Source organism: Drosophila willistoni (assembly GCF_018902025.1).
Source record: "Drosophila willistoni isolate 14030-0811.24 chromosome 2R unlocalized genomic scaffold, UCI_dwil_1.1 Seg200, whole genome shotgun sequence".
In the NCBI taxonomy this organism is placed as follows: domain Eukaryota; kingdom Metazoa; phylum Arthropoda; class Insecta; order Diptera; family Drosophilidae; genus Drosophila; species Drosophila willistoni.
Window position 1 is genome coordinate 4731607 of NW_025814051.1, and position 17333 is coordinate 4748939.

Below are 17333 nucleotides of genomic sequence, written 5' to 3' on the forward strand. Positions count from 1 at the left end.
CATTTTAAAATTACAACATAAATTTTTTAAAATCAATTTAATGAGTTAAATAAAGTAGTTTTCGCATTAATTCCGTTTGCATGGGCCATATTTACCTCAGAACTCATTCTGTTAAAACTACAGTCTATAATTAAATTACAACACACAAAATGTCGAAAGAGCAACCACATTAATATCAAAAAAAGAAAAAAAACTGTAACTTTCAATTAAAATAATTTCTTTTAAACGCATTTTAATGCATTTAAATCATATACATTTGAATTTAAGGCTGAACATTGTTGCTTAACCTAGTTGAAATGAGTGTGGAATCATCTCTTCACTCTCACATTGTACGTAGAAAAACGCATTTGAATATTCAATTAACTCTAACTGCCAATTCTGTGATAAGCTGCTCCAACTGTTAGCCAACAAAGCAACCGACCAAACAACCGTCCAACCAAATGAACAATCTGAGCTTGAATAGGCACAAAATTTCTACAATGTAAAAATAAACTCAATTGTTGAGAGCTCTTTTACTCTGGTCATGGCCATGGTCGAAGAATTGACCACTTGGTATTGGACCATTTGCATTTGGTATGATATTTCGTTTAGGTTAAGGCCACTTGGCTTTATATGAAAAAATTTCAACACAAGCTTTAAAATGCAATACAATTTATTTATATATTTAAAAGGTAATGAATACGTTCTTACGAATTCGTAGACCCTTGCAAAGTCAACGAGGAAGTGTCTCCAATTATTTATAAACATAAAGCGCTTCCGACTGTTATAAGTATACATATATGTATATATTTCTAGTCAGAATCAATCTTCACGTTAATATCAAAATGTTCGTAGATTTAGAATGAAATTTAAGATTTTAAAAACTTAAAAAGGGAAAGATTCTACTCTGACAGTAAACATAATATAATATAGACAAACACACATAAAAATATATGACTAATTATTATTAAATTCATTAAAATTTGAAGAAAAAAATGACTGGCAGTATCTGTCGTATATAATGAAATAACTTTGAATTTAGGAAATTTTATAAAATTTTATAAAATTTTATATCAAAATAAAATTGGCTTCAAGATTTTTCACATACATAAAACAACTTTAATTAAATTTTAGTGAAATGTTTAAAAAACTATACACAGGATAACAAAATCGCACAACCCACAGAGCTAAAAAAAGAAAAATGATTCAAATCGCATATATATATATAGCTTAGTCATTTTGCATCCAATATTTACATAAAATATAAAACATATTTACTTTCTTGTTTAGTAAGAATAGATTAGAGTTCAAAAATACCATCAACAAATTTGAAAGAAAAAATGCTTCAAATTCTATTAGCTTAAGTTTCAGTTTTAAGGGAATAAGCAATTCATCGTAAGATTGGACTAACTTTCCTCTATCCAACTTACATATTCATTAAAACTCAAGATGGCACCTGCATCTCAAGATCTAGACATGATGCGAAGTATCTATGTGTAGATTCGGAATCGGTTCTCTCAAATTTTTTAATAACATCGAAATTGCTGAACCTTAGTTATCTTAGCTATTGAAACTATTAACAAACTATTATAGAAGCTCATAACTAGGTTTTCCCCCCACTTTTCGTTTTTGACTGGATTGAAGAATTTTTTTTAATGAAGTTTTATTTAGTTTTGTAGTGGGACAATAATTAATATTTCGTGCAGTTCAGTAAGGACATTAATTATATATAAAAACCGTTTTTTTTTTTGAGTTTTCCAACTTAATTAGAGAACTTAGAATCCAAATTAGAATTCGTTAGCAAACATTTTCTGATTTGAAAGTGAAAATTTGCATAGAAACTATTTATTTTTCTTCACTTTGGCATTTTCTTTTTTATTTTTTTTTTTTTGAACACACTAACCCAACCTTTCAAAAAGTGTATCTTATTTATTTTTGGTTCTTTTTGTGTAGTATGACATCTTTTATTTATTCCATATAACTAACAAAAGCCAAAAAGTCAAGAGAACGCAAACAACATGTATAAATTATCACAAAGAGACACGTCCGAGACCGAGCTCCAGGAATCGGTTAGAATGGTATGATGATAAAGGGGGAATGGTAAGGGAATGGCATAGTTCAGTCCAGCCTCTTTTCTCAGTGCAATGTAGAAAAATGTGTTGAAATATTAAAAAAGAGGCCACAAGCCAAAAAAAAAAAACACAAAAAACGTAAAACTGTGGCCAAAATGCAGATGAGTGCAGTGACAGAAGCAAAGAGGGTATAGAGAAGAGAGCATTCAAGCGGCAGGCAGGCAGAAAATTTCTTCTATGGAAAACTTTTTTGCTGCTTTTTTTTTTTACCAGTTTTGTTGGACACATTTTGAAACAGGCCACTTTAGTTTTAACCACAAAGTTTGCTCCTGTCTGGGATTGTATGTGTGTGTGTGAGTGTAAGTGTGTCCTTCGACCTCATTGCACACTTTTGTCTTTTCATGTCATTTAACTGTGTTCTATGCGGACCTAGACCTGGACTAGGCGTTGATTGCCAGTCATTTAAAGTGTTTTTGAATGTAAATCTACATGTAAATAACATGTAGCTAAATAAAACGAATCTACTCCAACTAAAATCTCTTTTGACACTTGGAAGTAAGGACATTGAGATATCCTAGAATGGAGTATAAAGAAATAGAAAGTTCATAGTCCTTATAAAACATACTAAATATACAACTTTTCTGATCTATCATTACCTATTATTTGTGGTATATTAGTTATATAATCTATATCAATTAGTTGAATAAAAACTCAAACCGTTTCTTCACATTTCGTCTTTTATCTTAGAACCCTTTTTTAATATCCGTTAAGACTTTTTCTGAAACTTTAAAAGTTCTAGATTGGAAATGGTATTGGAAATAGCTGTCAGAAAACGCAGACACATGCCTTACTTTTGTGTAGAATTAAATATTAGTTAATTAAATATTTTTAAGAATTAAAATAAAACATATACCATGTTCTTAAACCACCTTTTATACAACTTAACATACCCTTCGATCCATTAAATGCTGGGTATGAAAAAAGAAAACCCCAAAATACCAAAAAGAGTTCTGTGTCTCTAGTCTGTATTTATTTGGTTTTAAGGCCCAATTCAAATGAAGTCCTTAGACACACTCGTGGAACACTTTTGCTCTTCTTTCACACTTTCTCTGGCATTGCTTTTTTTTGTTGCTTCCTCTCTATGTATTTCTTTAGCTAAGTCTCACCATAAGCCAGTCGTGTAAATTTATGTTTCCAATTCCAAAAGTTGAAAATAGAAAGACACAGAAAAACCTTGAACCATTTTTGCCATTGGTTTTATGCAAAATGTAGTTTATTTTTATACTCTGAGTTTAATATAAAAATGTTAGGATTTAAGATATATAAACGTATATATATAGATTTGTTTATTTTGAATATTATTATTTTTTTTTTTAAATTTATAGGGTCATGTTTGATAGATATTAATTAGTCAATGACTAATACTATAAAAAGTTTTAAAAAAGATAACTTCAAAAAGTTTTACAATATTTATTTTGTTTTCTAAATTTTGTTGCTCTCAGATGATTTGCAGGAAAGTTTTGTTTAAATAAAATTTATTTAAAATATATTTTTTACATTATATGTGAGAAATTTATATACCAAAATATATTTTACAAATTAAAAATAAAAGAAAATTTTAATTAGAAAAATAATTTTGAAGGGTATATAAGCTATGGGATAGCTTTTGTGATTTATATAACTGTTTCTGCTGCTGCATTTAATGGCATTAATATAACACTTAATAGTGCGTGTGTGCCTGAGTGTGTGTGTGTGTGTGTGTGTGCGTGTGTGTGTGGGTAATGATATATATTATATATTTTTATATTTATTGGTTTGTTTGCATTGGGCAAACAAATTGTTTCGATTCATTTGTATTTATATGTATGTATATACATATATACGATTTTAACGTGTCGCGGTGATGCCCTACTGAATATTATATTTATGAATTGTACAAATATAAATCAATGGTGAATAAAGCGACCTGTTAATGTGTTAATAATTACCTTGGTCTGTTGCCAGTTTCTGCAAACTGGGGGGGGGTAATACATTTGTAGGTAGTCTTTATTCCATACACATGATTAATACATAATTGAACATGCAACTGAATGCCAGGACTAATAATAATTGATAAAAAGAAACGACAACTCACACAGATTGTCAAATGTAGGAAAATTTTACCAAACATTTTGCGGGTTCTCATTTTTTGACACTATCAATCATTTGATTGATAGAGATTTAATGAGGATTGTGGTAGTCGATCTAAAAGAATTTTTCATATTTACTAAATAAATTTCTTGCTGTGTAAAGAGTTCTTTAAGAAAAAGCCTAACCCGGTTAATTTCAAATTTAATATTTAATTTCGAAAGGAAAAACAATTTATAAAATTCTTTTGCATAAACAATTTTTTTGCTAATTGAAATTTCTTAACCAAGTGCTTTCACTTTTTTATTTTGCAGTCTCTCCTGGGTAAATGTGACTTGAGTTTAGAATTTGCAAATGTCATGACATTTCCGTTCTGTTTTTCAACATAAACTCCTCTACTATTCACCCATCCCCACCACCTCCTTTCCACAATTCTCGCTGAGTGGCCTAATGAAAAACGTTCAAGTGAGATTTACTTAAACAAATTCTAAGACATATTTCCCTAGATAGAAAACAGAACAAGAAACCGAAGCAGATGTCTTGACTCTCGCTTTACATTTTCCTTATTTCCCTTTTGCTTTTTATGCAAAAACAACAAAAAATAAAAAGGGAAAAAGGAAAATTTAGTTACATTTTGCTTGAATGCAATTTTTTAGCTGAATTTCTTTTCATAGAAAAATATTTCTCAACTTTGAAATATGAAATAATAAAATGGCTTCTATAAATTTTATTGTTTGCCTAGTCTTTAAATATTTTAAGACAAAGCCAAAACAATAATAAAAAAAATCAATGAATTTAAAATGAATTGAAATGCCAGGCAGCTTTTGTTGTACTATAAATGCCTTTTATACAAACCATATTTTGTGTGTATGTGTGTGTGTGTGTGAGGCTATTGGCCAATTGAGCAATAAATCAATGAAAAATAATTCATGGCCATTTTAAATATAAATTTATAAATTTGTTTTATTTCTGGTTTAACCGAAAAGCCAAAAAAAAAATGGTTAACTTTAAAAACTTTAATAAATCATAATTTTTACTACAAGAACAAAAGTTGTATATGTAATTTTTTTTTGGTGAAAAAAAAGTTGCTAAGTATTACTCAAAGCTTTGACTTAGTATGCTTTTAATTAGAAAGCAAATTTTTTGTACCCAGACTTTTGCGCTTTTTGGTCATTCTCCTTTTTTTTTTTTTAAGGGTTTGTGTTGGAATAAGTCGTTGACGAAGACGAGTTAGACGACTGATTAAGACTCTTTTTCATCTTTAATAGTTTGGAACGAATTAAAATAGATCCTAACAAAAAAGATCATAAAATGTTGCCTCTGGTGAATTCTGGTCTTAATGGCAAATTAAGCAATTAAGGCAGTCAAAATAGACAAAATTTCTAATATTTTAAAGATAAAATATAAACAAAATAAATGAATGTTAAAAATTGAAACAAATAAGTTTAGACATTAAGTTGGAAAACTGTTTAATACTCTTCAAATTAGAGCTGATGAAAAGTCAAGTTTGTCAGAGTTTTAAAGTTGTTTCTGGTTAAGGCCAAAAGAATTTCTTACTCAAGTTCAAACAAGTGAAGTGAATGAAACTTTCTCGACTCTTAGACATCACGTTTTTGTAAACTTGATTTAAAATAATTACTTAATGATGCAAAAGTATTTAATTATTTGCTCTCTTTCCTTTTAATGGCCAAAAATAAAAATATTAAACTGATGGAATAATTAATTACCTACTTATGATTTCTTGAAAAACTTTTGCCAATTACATATTGAGTCTTAAAGTGCATGGAGAAAAAGCGCGAATGTAATACCCTTTTCTCCACCCGGAAATGGCATTAATGCTTAAGCTGAACGTTCGTCCTTTTTTTTCCACCATTATAATTAAATGCTCTGGCAAGGTCCTCATCCTCATTCACATTCCCTCTTACCAAGCATTCACATCCTTGGCGCCCATCATCGCTATGTTGGCTGCCCTCGTCTGGGGCCAAAATAGTGCACAGTGCAAATAATTAGCATGGCTTGAAATCCTGTGAGTAATTAAGGTAAGTCAGGCTGTTGCCCTTGCCATCCATGTCTCAATCCTCCAACTAAGAGAGAGAGAGAGAGAGCAAAAAAACCTACTGAAAAAAAAGAAACTGTGCAGAGAAAAAAGTGTCACCAGCGGAAATTAAAGTTTAATGGCCCAACGCGTGCTAGTTGTTTGTAGTTCTCTCACTTTTCCCCCCTCTTACTCACTCTTTGGTTGGTGATTTTTTTCACGCCGTTTTGTTTAGTTGTTGGAGAATGTTTACAATATTTTTAGCTATTAAACTAGTATCTATTCTTTTTTTTTTTGTGCAAACCCGCAGACAACCTGCAGCAACTGTTACATCTGTAAGGGACAAACAAATGGTTGTTGGTTGTCAGTTGTTGTTTGCGTTGGGGTCGACTTCTCTTTATACTCTAGTAATTAAAAAGTGTATGAACTATATACATGAACAGATGATTCTCTACACTCTATATCTGTCTGTTAATCACAAAACTCACAAAATTTTTTTAAACAAACGTGACATCGTGGCAGACTGCAGATTTTCCTCACTATGAGTCATCTTTAGGTAGAAATACTCATAAAATCTGTTAACAGCGGTTTTTTTCAAAGTCTTACAATAATTTCCCAATGCATTTTCCAAAGAAGACGGTGTGGTACGCTAAACACCTGTGATGACACGTTTTGTCTGGTTGACTAATAGACTAATGTCGTTTCATGGGTTTAGTTAGATGTGGTGTTTAAGTCAACATTTTCCAACTAAATAAACAGCTGCAGAACAGTGGTTTTACTGTGTAAAAAGTTGGCCTTAGAGATATTTTTTTTTACAATAAATCAAGAAAAGTTCCCATTACATTGATCATTTAGTTTTAAAAAATGTTTAGTAAGTTGCAAAACAAACAACTAAAAAGAGTACTTAGGTTTCGGCTTATCCTAGTTGATTGCCTTTTCTTTTTTTTTGGTTTCGTTATTTAGATTTTTCAGCTAGTTGGCATGTGGAAACCAATTACGAAAGCATTGCAAAACATGAAATGGAAAACAATATGCACAAAAAAGAACAACGAAATTCAATTTAAGCGAAAATCAGTTAAAGTTTAAGAAATGTTTTGGGAAGTTTAACAAAAGGGCATTTTCAGCCGTTTTAAGAGTCTTTAACATTTTAATAATAATAATTCTATACCATTTCTATGTAATGAACATAATTGGCCAATTTTTATACCCTTGCAAAAAGGGTATATTAATTTTGGTCAAAAGTGTGCAACGCACAGAAGGAAGCATCTCCGACCATATAAAGTATATATATTCTTGATCAGCACGACGAGACGAGTTCAAATAGCCATGTCCGTCCGTCCGTCCGTCCGTCCGTCCGTCCGTCTGGATCAACGCAAACTCCTCCTAGACCGTAAGAGCTACCGAGCTGAAATTTTGCATGTAGGCTTGTATATACTGCAGGCGTTGTATATCTCGGATTCAGCCGGATCGGAGCACTATATCATATAGCTCCCATACAAACGGCAAAGTCACGAACAGTGACTTTTCTCAATAACTTCGTTATTTTTTGAGCTATCATCGTGAAATTTAATATTGGTGAGTTTATTATACATATAAACGACTATGCCAAATTGATCAAGATCGGGTGACTATATCATATAGCTCCCATAGGAACGATCTTTCGAAAACAGTGACTTTTGTCAATAACTTCGTTACTTTTGACGCGATTTCTTTCAAATTAAATATTTGTTAGTTTAATATATCTGGTAATGACTGTGCCAAATTTGATAAGGATCGGGTAACTATATCATATAGCTCCCATAGGAACGATCGGTGGAAAACAGTGACTTCGATCAATATCTTCGTTATTTCCTATGCTAAGATTTTAGGCCGTTCTTTCGGAAACATTTGCCTTTTTAGCTTAAACGTTTTTTCCACTTTGATGGCTATAGGTAAGGAAAGAGTTACCAAAAAAATTGCAAGGGTATACAAACTTAGACTCGGTCGAAGTTAGCCCCGGCCCTCTGGTTAATATATGTATGTATATTTTAAGTTTATAAAAATATTAATAATAATGAGTTAAAAAGACTGAAAATGTAAAAAATTAACTAAAATGAAAAATTTAAAATTTGATTATACATTAAATTATTTAATGTACTAAGTATCAGTAGGAACCTTTCGAAATGCAAGACCAATTTAATGATTTATGATTTCAATTTCTTCTTAAAAATGTAGATGATTTACCAATTTTCATGTACCATTTTATTGATTAGAAATAATTGATAAATATTTTTTATAAAAGCTAGATTAGATCTCAACACAAAGTAGAATTTTATCTTTACTATGTAAGGTCATATCATTGTCATGTATGTTGTTTAAACATAATAACTTTGACCGAATTATTGATTTTCATCCGTATTGTGTAAACAAAAAGTGTTACTTTGTGTAAACAATTACATATAAAGTATGTTAAACTAACTAAATAAAATAACAACTCATTTGTGGTTATTAATTTTTTTGCTTACTTTCCACTTGTTATCATTAACTGGCATGCACATAAGCTTTTAAGTATTCTCATAGATTAGATAGATCACTTATAGATAAGTTCGATGATTAAGAAGTCTTATATACCAGTCTTAGTAAATAGACTTGGTAAACAGGCGGTGAGTTTTTGCCTTTGTTAAAATTTGATCTACATTTACACAGTTTAAACTGAGCAACTCTTTATTAAACCCTTGTTGATGATTGACGTTTTATCTAGCACTGTTTTTGAATTTAACAGCACTGATTTTAGGTGTAAGCATTAGATTTAGCTATTTTTTGAATATTTTTCGGCTAATAGCCTTTCTTTTTTCAGCACTATTCGATTAATATAAAAGGTAATCGATAAAAGTATGGAAATTTGTGCGAACTGTACACTTTTGCATTTTATTCGTACGCAATTACAAAAATTGTCTTTGAGTTTTTAAATTCGAGTTGGAAACAATTAAATTAGTTTGTGGGCAGTGAATAAGTTTTAGTGATAAAATTTAATATTTTCGTGATAGCGTGGTAGAATTTTTGTTGGAAAGAGAGAAATACTTCACAAATAAGCGTCCATTGTAGTAGGTTCTTACCCTTACAAGGGGAAAAAACGGTGCCAATCTGTGGCTTCACATTAGGGATGGGCTTAAAATTTTGGAAAATTTATTACATGAATGGTTATCGATAAGTTTCCGCTAAAATAATCTAGCAGTTTTAGCAGAATGTGGTAGCATTTTATCTTAACGCAACATTTGCTCATACCTAATTAAAAATATGCTAAATACTGATACATATATGTATGTAAATGCTTTCAAATTCAAATCCTATATATGATTTCAAAAGTGTTGCAAAGTCGGCGTTGCCATATCACTTGTTTAGCAGTTGTGTTTTCAATATAGTCAGTTATTTAAAAGTTATCATTCAAGTACAAAAATCTCCAGCCACACACGTACTTACACTGGCGGAATAGAATTAGTCCTACGAAATTGATAAAAATAGTTGAAAAAAAAACAAAAAAAAAAAAAAGATGAACAACACAGTTAAATCGACTATTCTTCAAGAGACCTCCGCATATATCGATCTCTTGCAGTCAATTTGGAATCAAATGTTTGAGCCTACAACATGCAATGAATATCTCTTACGTCTTAAGGATCATGTTATCTTATTTTTTAACGATCTAATTAATGAATCGGAGCAGAAGGAGCAAAAGATTATCGACGAAATATCGAGATTGAGCAATATCGCCGATGACCTCAATCGTCAATTAAATCGAGATGTTGTCATAGATGAGCGGCCCGTGGATATGCCCCTAACAATGTGGCAACTGAATCTGGACAATAGCGTCGAAAATCTCAGAAAGGACTTAAACGAACGTCGGGCCGAGATTTTCGGGTTGCTATTGCAACAGAAGCAGCTGTGCGCAGAATTGGGTGAACAGCCCCGGCCCTTATCGGCGGATCCGATTGCTACTGACGACGATTTATTGGCATTTCGTAAGCATTTGGAAAAAATGTCCGTCCAACGTGAATTGCTTCTCAACGAGATTGGCCAGTTGCGGAAGCAAATTCAACAGGATATGAAGACGTTAGATCTCTTGCCCAGTAACGAAAATGAAAATCATTTATTAAATGCAATCAATCATGATGTAATACCAGAGACATTGGACAGTCTGAAGAAACTGCATGAAATGTATAAGACTCAGGTGGATCAAATGAAAAATGAAATTGATGTGATGTTCGAGAAAGTACAAACGCTATGGCTTTGTCTGGGCGAGAAAGTGATTGATTCATTTGGTAGGCGACAAGTAGAAGAGTGCAAATCAAAGTACAATCAGCGCACATTTGATATACTTCTAGAGGAGTTGCAACGCTGTCAGAACTTAAGAATTCAGAATCTCCCAAGTTATATAGAGAATCTGCGTGTTGAGTTCTCCAAGTGGTGCGATGTCACCTTGAAAAGCGATCAGGAGCGCCAGCGTTTCAACATTTTCCACAACGATTCTAACAATAAAGATTTTCTCGAGGTCTGTGAACTGGAACTAGAAGACGTTATGAATTTCTACAGGAAAACTAAAACCATCTTTGACTTGTTTGAGCGTCGCGTAACTCTCTGGACTCGTATGGAGGCTTTGGAGACCAAAGCCAATGAGCCGGGACGCTTTAACAATCGTGGAGGTCAACTACTCAAAGAAGAGCGTGAACGCAAAGCCATTGGCATTAAGTTAAGCAAGATTGAGGCGGAAATAACCAAACTAGTGCAGGATTATGAGCAACGAGAGAATGTTCCATTTTTGGTCTATGGCAAGAATATATTGGAGCGATTCGCAGAGGATTGGGAAACTAAAAAGAAGAATCGTCCCGAATCTGTAAGCAAAATACAACCCACATCCAAAACTGCCCGAATGCCTACTTCAATGCGAATGCCGTCCAGATCAACTATTTCTTTGAAAAAGATTTCAACCAAGGCTAAATTGGTTACTGGTAGCACTGGCCAACTCTTGTCCAGTGGATCCTCTTCCGACTCGGTCAATGATGCAGCAACTGTCAAAACAAAACGATCAAATCTGTTAGCCAAAAACACTTGGAAAACAAAAGAAAATGCCGTACTTAAATTTCAGGCATCCAGTGACGAAGATAGCTGCAAGTATTTTCGAAATGAGAATTGTGGTTCTCGTTGTGTTGGTAATTATAAGGATCTGAATCAACATTTGGACCAACGAACCTTTAGAACCCCGCTAAGCTTGCGTCAGCCCAAAGCAAAGCCTTCAAGACCATTTGAGAATGGTGACCAGAAACGTTGCCATCGTAATCCAGCCGAGTCGCGCGGACTTCCCACATGGCGACCTTAGATGGATTACAATACATCTATTATTCTTAAAAGATATGCTACTATTCTTATTTTTTGTCTTCTGTTATATAAGATTTTAATGAAATTATAATGTATATTATTTACACCAGTAACCAATTCCAATATAACTTTCTGTAATTTAACATCTAGTCCTCTATTAGTCTCTTTTTACTTTAAGAACTTTAAAGAGCTTAAATAAAATTCAAACTTCTCTTCAAAAACTATAATTGTTTTGGTTCGTGTTATTGTAAAGCCATGTCTGATATAGTGGTTGACTAAATCGACTACTATGGGAGCGTTCCGGAAGGTAATGTATGTTATGTTTATGTTCTTGAAGCTGTCAGATCTGGCACTTATATAAAAACTTTATATGAACATTATATTTTTGTATACAAATTTAACACATTAGTGAATGGAGATCTTGGCTTAACTGTGTAATATTATGAACAATCTACATTTTTAATAAGAAATTGATATTGCAAAATTTTAATTCGTTTTTCTGCTTCATTTAGTTGCTATTTTCAACTGAGTTTTTAAGTTAATAAGAAGCTGTGAAATAGCTGAAAAGACAACTTTGCTAACACATTTTTTGTTGCTACCAAATCTGATAACTAGCAAAAGGTGAAAAAAAAGCATAAAAGATTAAAGTTTTTATTACTAAAAGTAATATCCAGAAGCCATGTGAATTATTACTTTATTTGTTGCCTAAAATGTCTTTTACAAAATACTTTTTTGTTTATATTAAATGAGGGTCTGATTCAAAATAGAGAGGTATGTCATGATTTCACGATTTCACAAAGTTACTACAGTTCAGGCTCTAAATATTTTCCAGACAATAAATTGATATACGAATTCAACCTGTTCACTGTTTTATATATGTATTTATATATAACAAGTTTTCCACAATATGTCACAAGCTGTTGTTCACAATTGATATACCCCTGAGATAGGGTACACACACACACACACGCACGAACAGAAAGAATATTGATTTCATGTCGATTTACATACATGGATTTTGTTTCGTCATTTTATTGAAAACTTATACCTAAAACGTGGAGTTTACAGATTATAATTCAGATTATTTTGTCATTGATTTCCAATTATGTTTACACAATACTTAATTGAACTAATTAGTTAGACACTTATTACATTTCTTTATCGATATTTCGTTTCGTTTCGTTTCGCTTTGTTTCACCTCACTTTAATGCTCTGCACTTCTAACCAAATCATCATTACGGCAATTGCCACATAGACACAGATAATAATCAATATTAACAAGGCACTGGCATTTGTGATTTGTATTAGAAGTAAAATGCTGCCAATTAGAAATGTTGTGGCCAGAAATAGGACCATTCCAATGGTTGAGCAATTGCGATACCATGCAAAATTCTTATCCGGCGGTGGGATATAAATGTTTGGCCTTATACTGCTATATTCCTTTTGATATTGTGTCTCAAAACCGCTGGTAAAATCAACTTCATCTTGGCCACCAGACGATCCAGCTGCTGCTGATTTTTTCATCTGCGCCTCCGTGTCCATAATGAAACGCGTTCGTTGGCTAACTAAAAAAGAGAGAAAAAAAAAATACTTTCGTCTTTGATATTGTTCCTGATTACCCATCAGCCATAACAGCGACAAGTCTGCGTCATTATCACACACATTGGCTAAAAGGTGTTAATTGAAGGCGACAACAATAACAACAACCACAACAGCACAAATACAAAGTCGGTTGTTTTTTTTATTACTGAGTCAGATAAGATATAGACAATATAGCTGACAGAGAGCAACTAAGGGAGAAAACCTTTCAATGGCGTGTGAGAAAGAGAGTTGACAAGTGAAACTGCAACCTTATCAATTATGACTTCTACAATATTCTCTCGTTCTTTCTTATTCTCTCTCCCTCTCTCTCTCTCTTTTTCCGCTCTTTCAATGACTCTTTCTCTGTTTTTTCCCAAAAAAATCAAAAATGGTGTTAATTTTACGCTCTGACAAATTCATCATTCTGTCGTTTTCTTTCTTTTGCTCTGTTACATACAAAGTTGTATCGGTGTTTTAATACCCAGCAATTGAAAAATACAGAGGGTATATTCCGGGCATGTATTTACCATCACTTTTATAGTTTGAAACTTGTTTTGTGTGGTTGTTTTATATTTTTTAAAAACCTGCAACAAATTATAAATTGTGTATAGATACATATATTATCCAAAAAATAAGATCCAAGTTTAAAATTTCCTCCTTGATAATCGTTAGCTATAGATAAATGGCAAATGATAAAATTTATGTAAAAAGTAACGTTGAAAAATTAAAGTCATTTGCTCCTTTAAAAGTCAGATTTTTTGAGAATATGGCAAAGAAATTTCATCTACATAATAGAGGATATTTTTGAGTCTATACGTTTAGTGAGTTATATTGTGGACTTATTCCTATTCCCCTTGAAATGCATTTTGTTGATTTTTCTCTTTATTTTCTGGTTTGTATCAAGTTATGTGCTATTCGCGTTTTGATTTTTCCTCGTTATGAATTTTCTTGTTCACCAAATGGAAATAAACTAGCCAAACTCAGCATTCAAATAAATGCTGAGTTATCTACAAATTGAGATATTGTAAATGATATCCATGTGTATTTAGTTTCAATTAAAATTGTTCAATATAGCATAAAACCCTTGATGCCAATTGACCAATTGAGAACCAAGAGCATATATGTATGTAACAGGCGGCTGACAATAATTTTGATCTTACTAGTTATTTGTTTTACCAAAGCTACGAAGTTTGGCTGCTCTAATACTAAAAGTACACAACAATATATAAAGCGCATTAAATTTGATAAAAATGTATTATTTGAAGAGGCATTTCTATTTATAACATTTAATGAATGACTAGTATCTGCTTATAAAGATATGAATGGATCCCTAATGATAATATGGAATAGTAAAAATGAAAGTGATTAATTTACTGTAAATTAATTTGTATGAGTTGTAAATATGTATATCATACACTGCCACGCAATAGAATAGGGACAAGATTTTCGGCATGTTAAATCAAACAAAAAAAAAAAAACAATGATTTATCGACATGTTTTTAGAATTTTTTTCTTTTCTTTCAGCACTTGAATAGGGACAGAATCTTTACAATACATTTTTTTTATAGCGATGCAAAAATAAAGACACAACATAAAATTGTAATTTTTTTATTATTTTTTTTTTCTTTCGTTGTTTATATTCTTTTAACTATTTCGTATAGAAAGTTTATGAATAATTGCTGCAATTTTTCGAGACTTAATCTAAGGGACAAATTCCTAATGATTACTTTCGTACTGAATGTATACACAGAATCTGTTAATTAATTGTTGAATCATTAATGGAAATATTATTTACAACAATCATCAAAGGAAATATTATTCTTAAAATAATTGATAATAAAATTCGGTCTATAGAGACTGAATCATAATAAGCAGTTTCAAAACACTTTCGAAACAGCTGCAAATTGAATAATTAAATTAATTAAATGGGAGATTTACATACATACATATTGCTTTTTTTTTTAGTTTTTATAATAATAATTAAAATTGCCGTATATTTTTTTTCATTAATTTGTGAAAGTGAAGTTGGTTATTAATATTAAAATTTAATATAAATAAGTGCATTAACGAGAATAAAATAATAAAACATATTATGATAGTGTTTTTTTGATCAAAGTTTGTTTTTAATACATTTAAAAAAATATAATAAATTATTTAAGTCTAAAATTAATGCAATTATTTCAATCAATACTTGTTGCAAAGGGTTTTAGGTTTGTTGGGACTTCTGATTTGGCGAATGATGACGAACATTTCTCTTTCTTTCTTTTCTAAAGTTGTCGACTTTTTAAATTCTCAAATTTTGTGTGAGTCATTTAATTGAAATAAATGAAGTATATATATATACTTCCTTTTGCTTCGGTACCTACTTATATTAAATCCGATAAATAATGCAATATATGTGCCTGTATTATTCTAATTAAAATTTAGAAATTATGTTTATTATTTAATAAAATTATTTAATTTCATAATATAAACTTTAGTAATTTGTTTATTTAATTTGTATGTAAGTTTGGTGCAGCAGTGGGAAAAATATTTTTTATTTATCACACCATAAAAATATTATTTTATCTAGTGTTATTTACATAATTTAACTTTATTTAATACAATTGTTTCGTTCTCCAATAGGTTATTCATTTAATTAAATACCCTGCAGCTAATTAAATCAAGAGCCTCCCCCCCACACACACACATATGTATATATACTTACCAGACCCATAAATCATACAAAATATGTAAGTAGGTAGTTTCATTTACGCATATTTTATTTTGTGGTCATTACAATGTTTAGTTTATTTACATGGCTCACTTTACCTAATATGTACACAAAATTTTGTTGTTTTTTTTGTTGCTGGGTAAATATTTCACATGTTTAATATTTACCAATTCACTCAGCTAAATAGAAACAATTTTTTTTGTGATAAGAAAAAATCATGCTTAATTAAAAACTGGACTAAAAATACAAATATATGCTTCTGCATATATATGTATGTATATATATATTTAGGTTTTCAGATTTTGTTTTATTATGCCATTGCAGAGGTTAATACAAAATTGGTTTAGAGGTTGCAACCCCGAGAAGTTGTATGATCAGCATTAGAGGTAGAATCGATATTTGTAGCCTTGTCACATTTACCAAGTTGTGCGGATCGCCCTTTTATAAGATATATATAGTACTATAGGAAAAATCGATCAAATAACCGGAGTTTACAAAATGCACTTACAGTTAAAAAAAGCCTTACTTTCTTTGATAATTATACCCTTGTAAAAAGGGTATATTAATTTTGGTCAGAAGTGTGCAACGCATAGAAGGAAGAATATCCTAACATATAAAGTATATATATTCTTGACCAGCACGACATGTCCATCTGTCTGTCCGTCTGTCCTTCTCTCCGTCCGTCTGGATAAGCGCAAACTCAAACATGTAGGCTCGTATATACTGCACAGGCTGGACATCTAGGATTCAGACGGATAGGATCACTATATCGTATAGCTCCCATACAAAAGGCAGAGTCAAGAACAGTGACTTTTCCCAATAACTTCGTTAATTTTTGAGCTTTAATCGTGAAGTTTAATGTTTATTGCACCTATAAACGACTGTGCCAAATTTGATCAAGATCGGGTGACTATATCATATAGCTTCCATAGGAACGATCGGCCGAAAACAGTGACTTTCGTCAATAGTTTCGTTACTTTTGAAGAAATTGGCATACAAATTTGTATATCTCAGTTTAACATAACTCTTAATGACTGTGCTAAATTTGATCAATATCCATATAATATAGCTTTCATAGGAACAAGTGGTGGTAAACAGTGACTTTATTCAAAAACTTCGTTATTTGCTATGCTAAAATTTAAGGTCCTTCTTTCGCAAATATTAGAGTTTTAAAGCGTTTTTCCACTTTGACGGCTCTAAATAGTGAAAGAGTAACCAAAAAACTTGCAAGGGTATACAAACTTTCAGTCGAATGGTTATGGTTGATCTCATCTTAACTTTTCAAATGAGAATATTTTTTTTTCAAAGTAGTTTATAATAATGCTCCTACATACATAAAGAACTGAAACACTAGACAACAAAAATGGCATTTATCAAATATAAAATCAATAATATTTTTTTGTTCAATTTATTTATTATGGTTAATGGATAACTTAATAGTTTCGTGAATCAGCAAAAAGTTAAAAAAACTATATAT

The 17333-nt window shown here is 31.3% G+C and overlaps 2 protein-coding genes across 2 annotated transcripts; one reads left to right on the plus strand and one right to left on the minus strand.

Annotated features, from left to right (window-relative positions):
- The first annotated feature begins 9585 nt into the window (after nucleotides 1-9585).
- Nucleotides 9586-11679, plus strand: LOC26530311 (protein regulator of cytokinesis 1). The gene has a single exon (XM_015178206.3). It carries the CDS (start codon nucleotides 9743-9745, stop codon nucleotides 11561-11563), a length of 1821 nt encoding a protein of 606 aa, XP_015033692.2. The 5' UTR covers nucleotides 9586-9742; the 3' UTR covers nucleotides 11564-11679.
- An 881-nt stretch (nucleotides 11680-12560) lies between these two features.
- Nucleotides 12561-13129, minus strand: LOC6643549. The gene has a single exon (XM_002066252.4). It carries the CDS (start codon nucleotides 13102-13104, stop codon nucleotides 12757-12759), a length of 348 nt encoding a protein of 115 aa, XP_002066288.1. The 5' UTR covers nucleotides 13105-13129; the 3' UTR covers nucleotides 12561-12756.
- Nucleotides 13130-17333: the final 4204 nt, after the last annotated feature.